Source organism: Pongo pygmaeus, chromosome 16 (assembly GCF_028885625.2).
Source record: "Pongo pygmaeus isolate AG05252 chromosome 16, NHGRI_mPonPyg2-v2.0_pri, whole genome shotgun sequence".
In the NCBI taxonomy this organism is placed as follows: Eukaryota; Metazoa; Chordata; class Mammalia; order Primates; family Hominidae; genus Pongo; species Pongo pygmaeus.
Genome location: NC_072389.2, coordinates 68,042,667 through 68,063,133, shown reverse-complemented (window position 1 = coordinate 68,063,133; position 20,467 = coordinate 68,042,667). Strand labels below are relative to the sequence as shown.

Sequence of the window (20,467 nt, the reverse complement as noted above, 5' to 3'; positions counted from 1 at the left end):
TGGTCAAGCAAAATCCCTCCCACTGTCTCCTTAAATTGTTCTCACCTTAAAAGGGCAGCCATCTACAAACTGTGCATTGAGAACTCACTTCTCCACCAAATCCTACTGCCAGCCTTTTAAGCATGGCCCTTTCTGAATGCAGTCATAATAACAGATCCTCTATTCCAGTAAAGTTAGTACACTAATCTCTAAGAGACTCAGTAAGACCCATGAGAGGTTGAAAGTTTGCAGCCAACAGACTCTTCTCTCACAAACCCCGACTTCTGCTCTGGTCAAGTCCACTGTATTTGTTCTCCAATTTGTTGCAGCTGGCTGGAGAGCACATGATTATATGATACACTGACATAGCCCATGAGCTGCTGAAACAGTATAAAAATTGAGCTACTGCATTCTTCCTAAGGGTAATAGTTATAAAATGTGTTAAATGACATATAGATAGCTGTCAAATACTGAAAAGGAAAAAAATCATGGAAATCTAAAGATATTCTGTCCTCGGATTGCTTCATAGTTGTCTTTAAATTCCTTCACAGATGATGCATTATGCATGGTTCATGCAAGACACTGCAGAAATCCAATCAGGAGATTCACACAAGAAAAAACCTTGGCCCTACATCAAAACACTAGCAACAAATGTGTAAGTTCAAAGTTAGAATAATGGGTTTCAAGCGATACATGTCACCTGTTATGATTCTACATTTTAAATGACTTTTTGGATTATCCAACTAATAGTCCAAACCAAGTTGAGAGAGAGTTTCTACAATTAAAACAGCTGCCATCTACTGAAGGCCAAACCCTGTTTCAGGTGCTTTACAAGCACTAGCAGATTAACTGAGTACTGACAAAAGCCGTGGGAAGCAAAGACCCCATTCTACACACAGACTGTGAGGCTCAGCGATGCTAAGTTGCCCAGGGTCACAGCTCACATGCTGTCTCATCCGTGGGCACTAGGGACCATGCTCTGGGCCACTACACACCCTGACCCCTCCAAGTTACCCTGTAGGCAAACAACATCCCACGTGATCAGTATTTCAGACCCTGTGGAATAAAATAATAATCAGAATATGATAATGAAGACCAGGTGGTGGCCACAGAGTTTTATAGAAATGCCCAGAAACCAGTGGAATCAGGGAAGGGGAATTTAACACGTTTAGGGGAGCAGGATCTGAATTCAAATACAGATGTCACCAAAACTTCATTTTCTACTTTTTGAAGGATGAGTTGCAATTTTGTTATTTTATTGTATATATTTAAAGAATACAACGTAATGTTTTTATATAATATACATAGTGAAGGAATTTCTACAGTCAAGCAAATTAATGTAACCATCATCTCAGTTTTTATGTGTGTGGTAAGAGCACCTAAAATTTACTCTTTGTAAATTTCCAGTATACAATACTACCAAATATAGCCCTCACACTGTACATAAGGAACATTAGGCCTCTAGACTTATTTATGCTATGTAACTGAGCCTGTGTACCCTTTGACCACTATCTCCCCATTTCCCCACCGTCAGTAACCACTTTCCTACCGTTTCTATGTATTTGAGTTCTTTGTTATGTTTTAAGGTTCCACATGAGTGAGATCACACAGTATTTTCACTTCTCTGTGTAGCTTATTTCACTCAGAGGACATAATAATGTCCTCTAGGTCCATCCATGTTGTCACAAATGGCAGTATCTCCATTGTTAAGGCTAAATATTATTTCATTGTGTGTACATAATCAAACCTCATTTTCTTATGTAAAATTTAAGCTGCCTCTACAAGTAATTCCAAAAGAGAAGTTCCAAAGATGTTTCCTAGTCTGACCGTAAGTTACAAGTACACAAGGAGGCAGCAATGATTTGGAGAAATGTGAACTGCCTCTTATCTGTCCCAGGGCTGCCATCAAGTCACTGCATGACCACAGGGAAGTCACAGTGTCTCTAAGTTGGTTTTTATCACTTGAAAAGCAGAGGCTTACAACCTATGAGTGTTATCGCTCATACAAATTGAAAACAAGGGATGTCGCCTCATTTGTGAGAGTGGAGGGAATCCACATGAACATACAAACAAAGCAGCAGAGTGTCCACTCAGCACAGGGTAGAGGAACAGAGGGGAAAGATGGTGGAGATACAATAGGGACAGCATCACCCAAAGGATGCTGGAACACCCAGGATCCTGACTCCAACTGTCATGTTGAATCACCAAATGATTAACAACAACATGTCAAATCTGGTATCACATAAGCTTCTCAGAGTGTGGCCCCAGGACCAGCAGCATCAGCAGCACCTGGGAATGTGACAGAAATGCCAGTGTTCGCCAGGCGCGGTGGCTCACGCCTGTAATCCCAGCACTTTGGGAGGCCGAGGCGGGCGGATCACGAGGTCAGGAGATCAAGACCATCCTGGCTAACATGGCGAAACCCCATCTCTACTAAAAAATACAAAAAATTAGCCGGGCTTGGTGGCGGGCGCCTGTAGTCCCAGCTACTCGGGAGGCTGAGGCAGGAGAATGGCCTGAATCCGGGAGGCGGAGCTTGCAGTGAGCCGAGATCACGCCATTGCACTCCAGCCTGGGGGACAGCAAGACTCTGTCTCAAAAAAAAAAAAAAAAAGAAATGCCAGTGTTCAGGCTTCATCCCACACCTGCTGGATAAGAGGCTCTGGGGGTGAGGCCTGGCATCTTGTAACAAGCCCTTTAGATAATTCTGATCAGATGAAGTTGGAGAACCACTGACACAGTGGGCTGAAAGCTCAAATTACAGATTCAGACACACTTGGATTTGAATCCAGACTCAAAGGTCAAAATGTCTGCAACTGAGTGGTAGCAGTTAAGTTCTGAAGTCCTGGTTAAGTGAGGTGATAACACAGGTGGAGGGAAGCACTGAGTGAGCTGGGAAACGCTTAGAGTGGCAAGAAAAAGTGGAAACAGAAAACAGCTTGTTAGTCAGTTTGTGTTGCTGCAAAAGAATACCACAGACTGGGTAATGACCAGTCTTTTAATTATATTCAATTATACTTAATTCTATAATTTATAATTTAATTATAAAGAACAGAAAATTTATTTCTGCACAGTTCTGGAGGCTGGGAAGTCCAAAGTCAAGGCACTGGCAGGTTCAGCTGTCTGGTATGGGTGGCATGCTCTGGAGAGGAGAGAAAGGCTGTGTCCTCACAAGGCAAAGGAGCAGAAGAACAAGCTAGCTGAATGCTGCGTGAAGCCTCTTTTCTAAGGGCCTTAATCCCAGTCATGAGGGGAAAGCCCTCGTGACCTAATCATGTCTTGAGGCCCCACCTCTTAGCACTATCACATTGACAACACCCACATTTTGGAGAGAACACATTCAAACCACAGCAGCATGGCAGAAACATAAGAACTGGATTTGAAGACCTATCTTGGTCACACAGCAGTTCTGTCATTCTGAACCAATCCAAATGTCCTTTAATATAAGGACATGCCACCGCCCAGGAACTCAGAGACAGCTCAGGGCTGGATACCCTCAGCGGTTCCTGGTTTGAAAGTAGTTAGGGAGATAGGCACCAACCTCAGAAGACAGCTAGGATGAAACAATACAGACACTATTAAACGGTCACTACGTCCCAAAACTGAGAGGACAGGAGAGCTCCGGGCTGTCAGAAACACAAGACAAAAGTTCACAGGGAGGAAGTACGCAAGTGGCTTTTTATTTCACTTTACTTTTAATTTAGTGGGAGGATGGTGGTGAAGAATATAATGTAAGAGAGCTGATGAAAACAAAGGTTGAAATGCCAGCTTTCTGGTTAGTTTGAAAACAGAGAATCTAGGGCCAAATTATTCTGACAAAAGCACACACAGGTGACCAACTCCAAAGGAGGAATATGTGTTTGAACAGAGGCCAACCGAAAAACTGGCTTAAGACCTCCTCCTGGGTCAAAAGCTTTTCTTGTTGACAGTAGAATTATCTTGAGTTTGTGGGGGAAAATTTCCAAGTCCACTGTGAATTCTTTCTCAACAAAGATTCATACCCCGGGTTGCTTTGTTTTCTCAGTAAAATGCTTCCGAGGAATTCCCAAACAGGAAGCGGGGCTGTGAGAGTCAAGGATGAGGGAGGTTTCCCAAGCCTGTGACCTGCCTGCCCACACTCAGCCCTTGGACCATTTCTTCTCATAACACGCACAGTCATGGAATCTTTCTGTCTGGCCTCAAGTGCCTATTACTTTTGCCTTTGCCACGTGTTAAATATCCAACTTTGGTGAATATAAGTTTTATCACTTCAAGCCCGGACTACTGCAACCATCTTTTTAAAAAAAAATGTGAAGCGAGCTGGGTGTGCTCTCTCAAGCCTGTAATCCCAGCAGTTTGGGAGGCTGAAGAGGGTGGACCGCTTGAACCCAGGAGTTCGAGACCAGCTTGGGCATCAAACTGGGACCCCATACAAAAGTTAGCTGGGCATGATGGTGGATGCCTGAAGTCCCAGCTACTTGAGAGGCTGAGGTGAGGGGACTGCTTGCACCAGAGAGGTGGAGGCTGAGATGGCGCCACTGCACTCCAGCCTGGGTGACAGAGTGACACCTTGTCTCAACAAAAAAAAAAGTTGAGTGTGAAACATTTCAAATTATATAAAAGTATATGCCTTACAACGTATATACCTACCACCAAGGAGAAATACATGTTGACATATCTGCTTTACGATTGCTACTTCTCTTCTGTTATTAGAGATTACAGAATTAGTGGAAATCCCATATCCTTTCTTTACTACGTAGCCACTTTTTTTTTTTTTTTTTTGAGACAGTTTCCCTCTTGTTGCCCAGGCTGGAGTACAATGGTGCAATCTCAGCTCACTGCAACCTCCGCCTCCCAGGTTCAAGTGATTCTCGTGCCTCAGCCTCCTGAGTAGCTGGGATTACAGGTATGCACCACCACGCCCAGCTAATTTTGTATTTGTAGTAGAGACAGGGTTTCTCCATGTTGGTCAGGCTGTTCTCGAACTTCCGACCTCAGGTGATCCACCCGCCTCGGCCTCCCAAAGTGCTGGGATTACAGGCGTGGGCCAACGCACCCAGCTGCCACTTTTTTGAAGTTAGTTTCCACAGATATTTTAATATCTTCCTATATCTCCTTGTGTCTATAAACAATAATACATCCGGTTTCTCTTTGTGTATATATTTTTAAATACAAAGATTCATATTCTGAAATACCTTGTTTCCTCTATAAAGAACCTTGGTGTCTTCACACATTTAAATGTATGCCCATCTGAGAGACATGAAATGCTCTGTCCCTTTTGATTTTGCATTTTCTGAATCACTTATTAAGTTAAACATCTTTTCATGTCTTTATAAGTCAACTATATTTCCTTCTCTTTAAAGTACGTACTGATATCCTGGGTGATCTTTTTCTTAGATTTTTTTTTTCTTTTTTAATGTCTTCTGGATATTAATCTGATCTTGGAGTATGCATTGCAAATATGCAAATTTCTTTTTCCAATTTGGAGCTTTATTCTTGATGAGGTCTTTTCCTAATAAGATATTTTAATTTTAATAAAGGTAAATTTATCAATCTTTTGAATTACTATATCACCTTATGATACTAATGTAGTGTTTTAATTACTTTACCTTTAAAAAAATTGTGGTAGTTGTATGAGTCCTTCATATAGCTTCAATTAGCCTTTACCATTCTTGAGCCTTGACTAGTTCATACTAATTTTTAACAGCTTTATTGAGATGTCCATTTTAAGATAAGTTTCCTCATTATTATGTAAGTGACTGGAATTGAACTGAATCTGTAAGTTTGGGAAGAAGTACTTTACCTGATACAAGTCTTCCTACCCATTAACATAGCAATAACATAGCATTTACTCAGACTTCCTTTTATGCTCTTCAATAAACTCTTATCATTTTATTGGTGAGATCTTGGAGATCATTGGACAGCTGTCTTCCCAGGTAAATTATACTTTTTGTAACTACTATAAAAGGTAACTCCCTTTTTCAATTATATTTCCTCTTTGTTGATTTGTATGGGAATACTATTTGCTATTATATGTTGATTTTTTTTTTTTTCTAAAGACCACGCTTTAAAGTCTTGTTAATTCTAGTAAGGTTCTCTATAGACTGACTGATTATCTATGTAGATAATCCTATCACCTGCAACCAATGACAGTTCATCCAATCCTGATATGGTTTAGCTCTTTTTCTTTCCTTATTGCACTCATTAGGATATTTAGTATCATGTTGATAAGAAGCACTGATAGCAGGCATCCTTCTGGACATTAAAGGGAATTAATATTAAACTACTAATTATCACACTTGTTTAGACTAAGAAGGTTTTCATGAATTTCTGGCATGCCATGAAGTTTTTCTTTTTGTCATCAAGATTATTTCATTTTATGAAATTCTTTCTCTCCAGTAATTAAGACAATCATATAGTTTTTTTAAAAAAAAATCGAACATGGTAAACTACATAAACACATTTTCTACTATGAAGACGTGTCTCTTGGTAATCGATTCTAAAATGCCAAATTCTCTCTCAAGACCCGGCGCTGTGGCTCAAGCCTGTAATCCCAGTGCTTTGGGAGGCCGAGGCAGGAGGATCAGGAGATCAAGACCATCCTGGCTAACATGGTGAAACCCCGTCTCCACTAAAAATACAAAAACTTAGCCGGGCATTGTGGTGGGCACCTGTAGTCCCAGTTACTCGGGAGACTGAGGCAGGAGAATGGAGTAAACCCGGGAGGCAGAGCTTGCAGTGAGCCGAGATCGTGCCACTGCACTCCAGCCTGGGCGACAGAGCGAGACTCCATCTCAAAAAAAAAAACTCTCTCAATCCCTAAAATACACCAACTCCCTATTCCCCCTTTCTGCCTTTTTATCTTGGCATTCATCATCATTGATATATTATGTATTTTACTTACTTATTAGTTATCATCTTCCTTTCCACACTAGAATTTAAGTTCCATGATGGCAGAAATGTTTGACTGTGTCTTTCACTGCTGTATCTCCAGTGTCTAGTGTCTACCACGTAGAAGGCACTCAACAAATTATTTGTTAAATAAATGAATTTTGCCTCCTTTAAAGAAACACTATTTAGTTATAACTTGCACTTACACACGCACATATGTCATGTTGGACTTAGTTAATATTTGATTAACTTTTGTGAGGAAGACATCTATATTCAATTTAAAAGCTTTCTATTGTCTGTATTCATTTTGGTATTACAGTTCTGCTAGTTTCAAATTAAGGTGAGGAGTTTTACTTTTTTATTTTCTGAAATAATCTAGGCCTAGTGTTTGTTGTTTATTGATTGGTGTATTTTAAACTGATAAGTCAATTTCTTTCAAGATTGTAGATGTATTTCAATTTTCTAATTATCCATTTTTTCTAAATTTTCCTAGTTTATCACATTCTCAACTGCTTTTTAACATCTCTTCACCTTATTTTGCCTTTTTCATCTTTTGTTTTTCTTGATCAAATTTACCCAAGGTTTATTAAGTTTTTTAAAGAACCAGCTTTTGGTTTTATTGATTCTCTGTGGTTTCTATTTCATTACTTTCTTTTAAATATCTTATTTCTTCTATTTTGATCTTGTTCTACTAATCATTCACTGAGGGAAGTACATTAAATTACTTCACTAAAATTGCATATCTGAAATGTTTGCAATACAGTCTATTTTTCCTTTATATACATTTAAGGCAGTGTTAGGCACATATACAGGTTCACAATTATTTAGTATGCTGATAAATTAGTCCTTCTATCTTTATAATCTTCTTTATCTCAACTTACGCTTTGTTTGCCTTAGAGTCTATTTTGTGTAACACCAAATGTAGCTGCTCCAGCAGCTACATTTTGATTTAAATAGAAATTTCCTGGTTTATCAGTTTCAATGCATTTAAACTTTTCTCTGTCATTCTCTCTGTTCTTTGTCTAAAAGTGTGTCTTTCAGAGATAGTATAGACCTGGACTTACAAAAAAAATTCCATTCAATGAGAATCTCTGTTTATTAATTGCTGCATTTCATTTACTTACATTTGGTATGATGCCTAATATATTTAAAAGTGTTTACCATATCTTATTCCATACCTTCTTTTCACTTTGTTTCCATAAGCCGCCCTGCACTTCTCCTATTTTAACGGTCAAGCTATCTGCATTTCTTCCCTACTACCTCTACTGGCTTGAAAGCTATACAGATTATTTCTTGTTTGTTTTGACCAGTAATTAAAACCTTATTAAAGAACTTGTGAAGTCTGGTTTCTTTCATTATTTCCATATACAGTCCATCTATATTCTCTTAGGCTATCTTCAATTCTTTTCCCAACAATTTTCTTACGAAAAATTCCAAACACGGCACAAAAAATAGTGTACTAACATTCTATATCTGTCACCTAGAGTCACCTTCAATTTTATCATGTATACTTGATTTAAGAGCTGAAGTTTACCAGTAACTCTCATCTTCTCCAATAAAATATAGAAGGCTTTTCCTCTGACCACTTCTTAAAGTTTTCCACAGTGTTTTTAAGGGTCTAGAAATTAGTCATTATTATGTTTTGTTGTTGCTGTTTTAAGAGTTAATTCTTCTTTAGATTGACCTTCTACCTTGTCAATTTCTTTAATCAACATTGCGTCTTGCATGATACTCTTCCCACCTTTTTAGAAACAATCCATAGTAGTCTCCATAGTCTACTTCCTGAATAGATCATCCTGCACTTAAAATACAGTTAAAAAGTTGGACTTTGTTGAAATGATCGGAGCCAAGTTTTGGTTCTGCATAATAACCACTTCATATACTTATCTGCCACACAGACTGTAGATTCAAAAACAGCATGGAATTAGTATATAATATCTCCCTTGTATCTTCCCTATACCTGACACAATAAAACACATCTGCAAGTCCTCAGTGAGTTAAAGAAAAACACCAGGCTCACATATAGGTAACAAAATTTCACATGAACCCCACACATTTGTACAAAATTCCACATCACACGGCATATTTTCTGCAAGCATTTTCTCAACACAGAAAAGCATAGAGCAAATACCTGATTACTAGATTATGTGTTGTTTTTACTTCATGCACCAATAAAATGTCCCTTCTTAGGACCCTCTGAAGGTGACCTGAGGAAAACTGTCATGCAGATAAAGCACATCAGACTCAATCTAGGAGAACTGGCTTTTTTCTGGCTCCCCACACTTGACTGTTCTGGGCCTTGTCTCTGTCTCTCTCTAGCACTTATTCTCCCCATCAATAAAGTAGATGGATATATTAAATAATCCTTAAATCCCTGAAAACTCTGAAAATCTTTCAGGCTCTGATGATTTTCATTATTCTAAATGAGTACCTTCACTAAAGTACCAAATCCAGAAATCACTGGAGAGTCTGAAGAAAGTTCAAAGTGAATCTCATAAAAATGTCCATATTGCGACTCTGAGCAAAAATGCTGGGCAAATTTTCAAAAAATTAAAAGATATGCCCTTGTTCGCATCCCTATGTACCTGCCTCAGAAACTACGTAACTGAAATTTCTGGGGGTTGCATCTTCAGCATGGCTGTCACAAGTCCAACCTTCTCATTATTATTTTAAAACCCTAAATTGTTTAAGCAGATCACACATACGAAAGCTAGATTGGGAAAGATATAAAGGCTGCAAAAGAGAGCCCAGCCAGCCACCAGGGACAGCCCAGGCAAAAACAGGACTTGACTATCCAACTCGCAAATCAGCAAAATGTGGCCTCACTGTTTTGTTTTAATTAAGAAGGGACTTATATCCTCAAGAAGTTTTACCTGCATGGTATAAGCAATAATGTACCCAATTAAATATCTACATTAAGTAAAAATGCCTCATTACCTAATTTGGCCTAATTGAAAAGTAAATCAAATTCACAAGGAAAAATAATTGCCACCAGGCAAAACCACCTTATTTTAATTTGGAATCTGAATAAGGGTACAGGTACCACTACAGGCATAAACTTGATATTATAATCTTAGAAAAAAAGAAACAAACTCAATGCAATTGCTTAACTCTTGTGGTCTCAGATTATTAAGAGAAGGATACTGTTGCTGGAGTGTGAGTGTGTAGCATTCGATAGGACCACAAACTGCAGGACATAATTTTAAGACAATACCAATGCTTTGATATTAGTTTGTAATCTTGACACAGGCAGTCAGCTGTACGGTAACATTCACGATGATTTGGTTGGTACGACCCATCATACTAGGAAATAGACCAAAGCACCTTGTAATCCCAGTTTTAAGTACCTTTGCTGCATAGTGGGAGACCAGTGAAAGGGGCAACTTTGCCTTTCACTGAAAGTAGGAATGCCTTTGAAAATGAGAGCCCGGTGTTAGAAGTCAGAAGCTATTTGCGGAGAACCTCTTTAAGTAAGTGTTAATAAGCCACTTCTCTCTCTCCTGCTTCTTCCATATCTATCAAATAAAATACTATGTTCTCAATTCACAAGGGAGTCCTGAGAACTAGTTGCCCCTGGGCTATGGAGAAAGTGCGCTAATAAAATGACCAGGGGGGCATCGTCATCAATATAGGAACCCGGTGAATGGCTACATTCGGATCGCCTTCCTACCAGGGAGACATAGATTCACAGCTACAAAAGCCTAAAAATAGGTAAACGTTTTATTTCCATTTTTTTAATTCATCAATCTTCCCTCCATTTTCTATTTGTCACCAGTCACTCTAGACACAGAAACAAAATGTTGTTTCCTCCAAGGCCTCACTAGCTCTTGGTGTTTATTCCTCAATATCCGTGGCCATAATCCTCAGGCTGATGACATCAGTTGTATCTGAGGGGCCAGCTGTGAGGCTCGAAGATGGGAACGTGGAAACTGCTAAAGGAACTTGTGCACATGGCCTTCGATAGGTGGCGGAACAGAAGGGGAAGCTTCCTGAGGTTCCTCAGGAAGGAAGCCAGACTAGTGGGGTAAAAGCGGGCCCTGAGGAACACCCAGCAGTCTGACTCATTTGGAGAATACAGAACTAAGTAGGTGGTAGGAACTGCTCAGAGCCATCCTCAGCCTCAGGCTCACAATGTGTGGCTCACTGCAGGACACGGCATCACCTTGTAAAGGCTCCCTGGGATTCGCTAACCCAAGGGCAAAGGTTTGCTTTTCGGGGGGTTAACAACTCAGTTTAGACCAAACAGCATATTGCCCAGGCATTCTCTGCCACCAGAAGAAAAGTTAAGTTTTCTTCTTACTCAAAGGCATACTCTGGTCCCAATTACTTTCCACCAAAGTGAAACTGGGGTCAAGGGCCAAAGAAGCCTCTCCGTTATCCTCTCCCTGCGATACACTCGAAACAATACAATGAATGCACAATACCAAGAATGGCCTGCTGGACACATCTCATGCTGACTGGCACATCCTACAGGAAAGCTCATGTCTTCCCCGCAACCCCACCTCCATCGGTGTTCACACCTTGGCCCTACTGGAGCGGTTTGTTTTTTGTTGTTGTTGTTGTTTTTACTTTCCTCTTCACTAAGACGAAGTAGAAGGAAAAAAAGGGGGTGGAGGGAGACACAGATCACTGAATTTCTATTCAGCAAGAAAAACTTCTGAATTTCTATTGCTTTCCCCAAAATCTGCAAATTTGGTCATCTACTTGATGGAAGAAAAGCTAGCATTCTCACAACTGATTGAAATTAGGGTATGATCTTAGATACCTAGCTCAAAAATAAAAAGGTGAAAGAGAAAGAAGACAGGAGAAAAGAGAAAAAAGAGAAACAAAATGTCATTTACTCTAAAAATCCAGGTTTGTGTTTATGTTCCACATGAGGTCCAAATTGTATCTGGGCTTGAAATCCACCAAACTCACAAGCTTTCTCGAAGGAGACAGGGTGAGAGCCATTCAGGATGTCATCCCGAGCCTGAAACACAAGAGGAAGGAAAAGCATCAGAGGCTTCGGGGAGTGACACGTTCTCTCCACTGACACATTCCCATGGCCCAGCACACCCTCTGTGGAGCAGGGGACAGTGCCAGCCAACCCACGGTGACATGTGCAGGACACAGTGGATGATCACCGCATGGGAGAAAACTAAGGCAAAAGAAAAACAAACCTTTGTCCAAAATGGCCTATAGATGGAAAACATTAGAGGTGTCCGGTACAGCAAAAGCAAAGTTTGATGACAATCCAGAAAGGCAGAAGTGATTATAAAAAGAGGCAAAGGAAACTCATATGAAATGATCAGCTTCAAAGAGGCCAAAAGCCAAATACAGTGTACTTTTTACAACCCTAAATCATAAAGCTAGCTAATCAAATATCTAAAAATCAACCCAACCCCCATCCCTAGATAAAGACCAATGTAATAGGAGAAAGAAAGGCGATAGGCACACATACACACAGACAAGAACTCAATACTCAAGACAGCAGGGGAAATGACAAGTGAATGCATCCTAAAATGGGGAGCTTGTTGTGTCTGAAGTCCTCCTCCTCCCAGTTCTCCATCCATCACTGCTGTTGCTTCCCCCCCGTCCTTTCTGCCTTTCCTTTCTCTAAATGACCCCCAGATCACCATGAGATGGACATTCCAAGCTATCACTCTAAGACTTAAGCCAACAAGCATCTTCTCACTGCCCTGCTATCTCTCTCCTTTTGGCCTCCCCACTTCTTTCCTCTCAGCCCTCTTTCCATGCCATCCTTCTGTCCACTAACTCAGGGGTCAGGAAACTTCTCTAAAGGCCAAATAGTAAGCATTTCAAACCTCCTGGGCCACACAATCTCTGTCACAACTACTGAGTTCTGTCACCAGAATGCGAGAACAGCCACAGAAGATATGTGTAACAATTACATAACCCTCAAGGGGATTTATCAATATGTAATACTTGAATACATAAGCTGTGTTCCAATAAAACTTTATTCACAAGTACAGGCAAAAGGCATGACTGTAGTTTGCCAAACCCTACATTATTTCTATGGGCAGATAGATGGATAAATAAGCAGAGGAAAGGGAGGGAGGGAAGGAAAGGAAGAAAGGAAGCTGGTAGGAGAGGACAAAGATGGATGATGTTTTCCTTGAGCCACAAGAAACCTTGGCGACAATCTAGTGCAATCCACATCTTACATACTGGGAAACCACAACTCAGATATGTTAAATGACTTGTCAGTTTTAACAATTAGTTAAGGGTAAAGACATGAAAGGTTATTGAGAGGATATCTTCAGTTAATGAGAAGTCCTGATTTTCTGACCAATATTCTCTTGGATTCTAAGATGCTAGCTAAGAAACCTTTAGTGCACTTGAAATGGTGAGCCAGTTAAGTGAAATACAACTGTCTCTCAAAGCCCGGCAGAGAGGGACACAACAGTGTTGGCTACCAGGACACAATCTGGGAAGCCATAGGGAGGCCCTACTCCGGATGGTCAGCTGCTCATCCAGAATATCAACCTGCACCACAACCAAACACATGCGGGGACCCACGAGCAGCGCCTGCTGGAAACGATGCCATAAACGTGGCAGAAGCCAGCGCCGCCCTCCTGCTCACCACAAGATACAGCCAGGAGCTTCCTGCAATCTCATCAACCTCAGTGTCTGAGCAGTAAATACTGTACCTGAACATAAAGCAAGTTCAGCTGCACGGGGTCTCTCGAATCTACATTCTGATCAGAGTAAAAGAACTTCCGTCTAAGCAGCAACGTTTCGTTTTCATCTACTCCTTGTTCTCTGAATGTTCGGCTGTGATCCAGCCAATTTACTGCAACACAACAAGACATATAAGAGAACTGTGTTTATTTTTCCTCTTAATTAAAGGGAATTTACCAAAAGAGCAGTGTGATGCAGATTTCCATAACTCTGATACTTAGTTATAGTTATTTCTTATATTAGAACTGTGGTTTTTAAGCTTTGCAAAATAATTTCACATCTACCAAAGGACCAGCCAAAATGGAAATGAGGGAGAAAATTCCCAGCCATTCCTAAAGTTATAGCTAAAGCACTACAATGAATGTATAACATGCTGCCCCTACAGTGGCAAGGTGGAGGGCAGATACTCCAGTCTCAGCTAATAAAGTGATTTTGAGGCTCTAGGCATAGTAAGTTACCTCTGACCTCAAGCAGAAAAGAGGAAGAAAATGAAAGTATGGAGGGAGTAGCGGAGACAACACTAAAGGGGGGCTGGCAGAACCGTGCCATGGGCCAGCTTAAATCTCAGCCATTCTGAGAACCCTGTCCTCACATCTATGTGCACAGGATTCGACCACTCCCCTCTACACTTTCACAGCTCTCACTCCAACACTCCTCTCTGGGCTTCAAACACATTGTGGGTTAAGTCCTTAACACCAGCGTCTCTAGATTATAAGCAACCTGAGTACACAAAACGTGTCTCCCACATCTCCCACAGTACCTGGGAGAGTACTTTGCGCATAATAATAAATCCTTGGGATTTTTCTACTAAAGTCTCTTGGAAAGAAGTATATAACTGCAAATCAAATTAGGCAGAAAGAAAAAAAAAAAACACAGAAAAGGTGAGAGGAAATGAGAGCCTCACAGAAGATCAATAAACACAATAGCAATAACGATGTCATCCCGATACAGCCACAAGAACAAATACAGTGAAAGGAGGAAAGAGGCCAGAAAGTCTAGGTAGACTGGGTAATAAATTAGGACCCTTTCAGTGGAGGGTCAGGCAGCAAGGTGCAAACAGCATGGGCTTTAGGGACACATGGGGTTACGTGCTGGCTTTTCCATATATTAACTGTGTGGCTATAGAAAATGACTTTCCAGTAACGGAATTCTATTACTTTTTTTTTTTTTTTTTTTTTGAGGCAGAGTCACGCTCTGTCACCCAGGCTGGAGTGCAGTGGCACAATCTCAGTTCACTGCAGCCTCCACCTCCCGGGTTCAAGCGATTCTCCTGCCTCAGCCTCCCGCATAGCTGGGATTACAGGCATGCGCCACCACACCCAGCTAATTTTTGTATTTTTAAGCAGAGATAGGGTTTCACCATGTTGTTCAGTCTGGTCTCAAACTCCTGACCTCAAGTGATCCACCCGCCTCAGCCTCCCAAAGTGCTAGAATTACAGGCATGAGCCACCACGCCCAACCCACTATTACTATTTTTAACTCCTAAGGAAATAATGGGTCTAAGGCAATGGTCATTGATGGACGTTAAACATCCCCCCAAAAAAGAAAACCAGAAACACTTCCTGATGGAAGTGTGCATCACCACTGAAGAAAGCATCTTTATTAAAATAAACACAAACACTTAAATCTATTCAAGCCTCCAGATCTAAGGAATTAAAAGGGACAGAGGAACATGTTAAATGACACCATAGGTATGCAATGAAGAAAATCCAGACTGTACGAAATGCTGTACAACTAACAATCTGGTTTCTTCACATACACAAAAACTGCAAAAAGACATGTACTATCACACTGAGTGGTGACCACAATTAATAATAATGTATTATATATTTCAAAAATGCTAACATAGATTTTTAACAATCTTACCACAAAAAAAGACACATTGGTGAGGTGATGGATATGTTAATTAGCTTGACTGAATCCTTCTTCAGTGTCTACATAGATATATCACACTGCATCCCATAAATATACATCATTAGTATTAGTCAATTAAAAACAGAGAGATGGAAAGACACTTAATAAAACAAATTAATTAACTAATTAACTTGTTCAACCTTATTTGGATCCCAGTTCAAACTATTAAAAAAATTTTTAGACAATAATGAAGAAAATGTGAACATGATTTGTATATCTGATATTAAGATATTTCTTTAGATGTGAAATGGTATTACAGTTCCTTTTTTTTTTTTTTAATTTTTATTTATTTATTTTTTGAGACAGAGTCTCACTCTGTCACCCAGGCTGGAATGCAATGGTGCGACCTCAGCTCACTGCAACCTCCACCTCCCAGGTTCAAGTGATTCTCCTGCCTGAGCCTCCTGAGTAGCTGGGACTACAGGCATTCACCAGCATGCCCAGCTAATTTTTTGTGTGTTTTTAGTAGAGATGAGGTTTCACCATATTGCCCAGGCTGGTCTCAAACCCGACCTCAAGTAATACACCTGCCTTGGCCTCCCAAAATACTGGGATTATAGAAGTGAGCCACTGAGCCCAGCCTACTTTTTTTAAATAGAGTTTTAAAAACAAAAACCAAAAATCCTGTCCTGGGTCATATGGATGGTGGGAGGGAAGTGAGGCTTAGCAAAGCCTGTGTGTCTGTATCATGCTTCCTCTGCAAACACTTACGGTCATCATCTGTGTGCAGCTTAGCCTTCAACTTCTCCATTTTCCTCTCATCTCGTAACAGTGTCCTGTCTTTTTTGAGTGTGCCTGTTCCTTCCTCTTTCTTTTCTTCAATAGTTTCTTGGATTAAGGAGTATTCTTCATAATTTGTTATTCCTAAACATTGGAAATTAGGTTATAATTATAAACAATTAAATTGCTGTCAACCTCTTCCAGCCTAAGGCCTGTGATAATCCAAAGAGCTCCTGGTGGCAAAGAACCAGAAATGGCCTTACAAATGTGAGGGTCAGGGAGTGGCCACATCAAATTAAATGAAGGTGCTTCAGCTAGTTAAGTCATATTCACACTGTGGGGAAAACAGGTAACAAACTTGAACACTTTTTTTTCAAAAACGAATTTTTAAAAATCAGACTCTGATTTCCTCTTTCTTCCAAAATGTCTTTGAAAACCTTCCTACATTTTCACAGGGTTATTGTCACTACAATACAGAATCTCCAGTCCTAAGTAATTCCTTCCATAAAGGTTTCCTAAAAATGTAGTAGTGAAATCATACCCAAAGAAGTCACGCTTATAGTAGAACTTATGTCACATTCAATTCTCTCATCTATAATAATTTTTGAGAAACACCGCCACGGAGGAGGTCATGCAGAAGAAGGCAAGACAGTGTCAAACAAGAAGTGTCTGAAGGAACTAGGCTTCCTTTGCATGAAGAGAAAACTAAGATAGGCAAGTCTATTTTCTTCAAATATTTGAAGGGCTTCATTAGAAAAGAGGCAGACTTGTTCTCTGGGGAGACTAACAGAAGCCAGAAGAAGAAAGACTGTCTAATAATCAATCATGTGGGCTGTCATCATAAGTACTCAAGGAGATAGTGACCATCTAGAGTGCTCATATAGAATTGAAGGCAGCAATGGGCAGAAGGCTGAATTACACATGACTTTCCATTTGAAAATCTTCTTGTTTTGGAAAGGGAAATGAAAGCCCTCCATTGTGACTTAGTGAGAAGTCCAAATGTTTCATGGATTGGCAAGTTGGGAGAATGGACACACCCTCTGGGGATCAGGCAGAACTCAGCATGTTAAGACATATTCAAGGTTGCCTAGAGATCAAATGCAGGTGGAAAAAAGAAGAGGCCTGTAATTAAAAACTAAGCAAAAGATACAATGAATGTGTATGAATGCTCACCTATTCTGCTACAAATAGTGACCAGGAGCTCCCCCACAGTCTTGGAATCATCCACCATCACTGTCTTCACAGATCCATCCAGCATCCGGATTTTCTGAGGTCTCTGTTTCTTTTTATATTCCAAAATATCCTAGAGCACAAACCACAAATAAATTTCACACTGTGTGGGGAAAATAAATAACAAACTTGAACAATGTTCTTTAAAAAATGAATTTTAAAAAAAATCAGAGTAGACTCTGATTTCCCCTTTCTTCTAAAACATCTTTGAAAACCTTTCAAAGTTTTCAGGGGATTGTTGCCACTATGTCTTTTAGAGATAGTATAGACCTAGACTTACAAAAAAATTCCATTCAATGAGAATCTCTCTTTATTGCTGCATTTCATTTACTTACATTCAGTACGATGCCTAATATATTTAAAAGTGTTTACCATATCTTATTCCATACCTTCTTTCCACTTTGTTTCCATAAGCCGCCCTGCACTTCTCCTATTTTAATGGTCAAAATATCTGCATTTCTTCCCTCCTACCCCTAACTGGCTTGAAAGCTATACAGATTATTTCTTGTTTGTTTTGACCAGTAATTAAAATTTTATTAAAGAACTTGTGAAGTCTGGTTTCTTTCATTATTTCCATATACAGTCCATCTATATTCTCTTAGGCTATCTTCAATTTTTTTCCCAACAATTTTCTTATGAAAAATTCCAAACACGGCACAATGTTGAAAAAATAGTGTACTAACGTTCTATATCTGTCACCTAGAGTCACCTTCAATTTTTTTCTCCAGTGCTAAATAAATGCTTTCATAAAGATTTCTTAAAAATTTGATAGTGAAACTGTACGCAAAGAAGTCATACTTATGACTTACAATTACTGAAAACTATCCTCAGTGAAATGAAAGTAGAGTATGACCTCCTGAAAGGCTGAGAATGATCTGCTCTAAGGAATTAGCAGAGGGAGGTGACTACTTGCCTTTTAAAAAGACAGCAGTGTGTGTCTCCAATTATCTTTTAACACTGTCGTAAGTAATTTTTACTATCTCTATGTCTTTACTATTTGCACACAAAAATATTTTTAATTTTTACTATAAATACATTTTACCTTATATCTTAGAAATAATGAAAGACATAAATAGCATCCTCATCATTCTTCACAGTAGTGGAGTATCACAGTAGTAGTGATTTTCAAAAGAGTGTGTTAAAATACATTAATGACAAGACCAAACAGGGGTAACATGTTTGGGGGATATTTTTAAGTATCTTGTTTACTACACTTCCTAAAACTAGAACTATGAACTTCCTAAAACTAAACTATTAATTTCTTATCCAAATTAATTGGCATCACATATTTCACTCTTACTTTATGGAATACCCATCAATCTGATGGGTCCACTTCACCCTACATACCAACACCCGGTATCTTGGAGGTTAAGCTGAACAAAATGTTTAATATGTTTTTACTCATTACTTCTCCCTACTTCCATAACACAACCATTTTTGTTGTTGCTGTTACTACTACTGATCATTATTAAACTCACATCTCAAATTGAAGTTTCTTTTTCAAAAACAAAACACTAATATTCAGTCTCTAACGACCGTTAGGGTTACATTTCCTTTTTCCCTCTCATCTGTTAACTTCCCATCACCAGGCATAGGAATATCTCCTCCATACTTACAGTAAGATGCTGTATCTTATCTCACAATTACCAAATCCAACAACGACAAGTAGAAAGTACTTAAAATACTAACCTCGAACTGCTTCAATCCTTCTATGGAATCTCAAGAATTTGAATATCTGACATTTTCTATCACCATCTGAACAGCCCTTACAAAGTACAATGCATCGAACTATTAATAAGATGCCCTTGAATCAAAATAGCGTAACTGTGTTGGCGTCTATGGAAGAAGGCCCAGGGACAAAGGGATGAAGAAACAGCACTGGGATTGGCAGCATACCCCATTCCGCAACATGTAGTAATCCAGTGTTCTGCCCGCTTCCAGCCAAATCCCTTTCCTGGGGTCTTCATCCGAAAGAAACAATCCATAGTCAGAAGCTGAAATACAAATGGGAAGAAAAACAGAAGGCAAAGTGGTGATGAAGCCATCACTGACTTCCAGGCCCTGAGCCTGCTGACTCAGCAAGGATGTGGGTGTTCTCCCTCACCAGACAGAAATGTTTCGTTTTGACAACACGAGCAGCCATCGGGGCTGGAGCAGATCTGGAGGAGTAAGAGTTGAGTTGCAGAAGCAACACCCACAAATAAGGTCCGTGTTTCCTAAAACCGGTGGGCTGTAGTTGTGTCTAAAATGTAGGAAAATTCAGAAGCAGTCCAAATTTCTTTCTAACTGAATTTGAGCTTGTTCTCTATCCCTTGCTATAAAAACCAGACCAACATCCCATGGAGAATGACAAGACAGTGGTGAAGAAACTAAGGAAGTGACCACCTATGCCCAAGGCCACTCAGGCCAAGGGGGACAAATGAAGCCGTTATGTCTCCAGTGACCCCTCCATCATCCCAGCTGAGCAGTGTAAAAGAGAGGTAGGAGTTCCTTGTGAGATGAGGCCTCTGCCCCCCGACCACCAACAAATTATGTAAAAGGTGCAAAATTAAATTTGGTGTTCTCTGCAAGAACCCCTTAATCTGACATAGGAAGTACGAAGGGGGCGGGGTGGCAGGAGACGAGCAGTACCATTTCCTACCCCAAAATTTCTGTCTTTCTTCTGAGACCCAGATGAGGGTAAGAGCTCCTGCTGTTTCTTAGAAAAGCAACTTCAAAATCTTGAAAGGTTTATACCTTCACCAGCACTATATAGCAATCAAGCTCCCCACCCCCCACCAAAAAAAAAATCCGACAGAAAAACAATAGAAAAAGGGAACAGAAAAGTAAAGGCACCAGAAATGACTGGACAACCAAATAGTAAAGTTAGGGATGTAACAAACCTTATTTCTGAGTCATCTAAAACACTACTAATAGCATAAATAATGTTTTAATAGCCAGGGGGCGCAGTTGCTCACGCCTGTAATCCTAGCACTTTGAGAGGTAGGTGGATCAGTTGGGCACAGGAGTATGAGACCAGCCTGGGCAACATAGCAAGACCGTGTACCTACAAAAAATACAAAAATTAGTCAGG

General features: G+C 39.9%; 1 protein-coding gene across 7 annotated transcripts in view; it reads right to left on the bottom strand.

Annotated features, from left to right (window-relative positions):
- Nucleotides 1-20,467, bottom strand: part of TLN2 (talin 2) — a 449,658-nt gene that overhangs the window by 171,306 nt on the left and 257,885 nt on the right. For all 7 annotated transcript variants that reach the window (XM_054451016.2, XM_054451019.2, XM_063652682.1 and 4 more), the window contains 5 exons: nucleotides 19,291-19,388; nucleotides 17,338-17,467; nucleotides 16,156-16,308; nucleotides 13,500-13,642; nucleotides 11,691-11,818 (listed from right to left, as the gene is read on the bottom strand). In XM_054451016.2, the coding sequence (XP_054306991.1) occupies nucleotides 11,691-11,818; nucleotides 13,500-13,642; nucleotides 16,156-16,308; nucleotides 17,338-17,467; nucleotides 19,291-19,388 (652 nt within the window). The remainder of the gene's footprint in view (nucleotides 1-11,690; nucleotides 11,819-13,499; nucleotides 13,643-16,155; nucleotides 16,309-17,337; nucleotides 17,468-19,290; nucleotides 19,389-20,467) is intronic.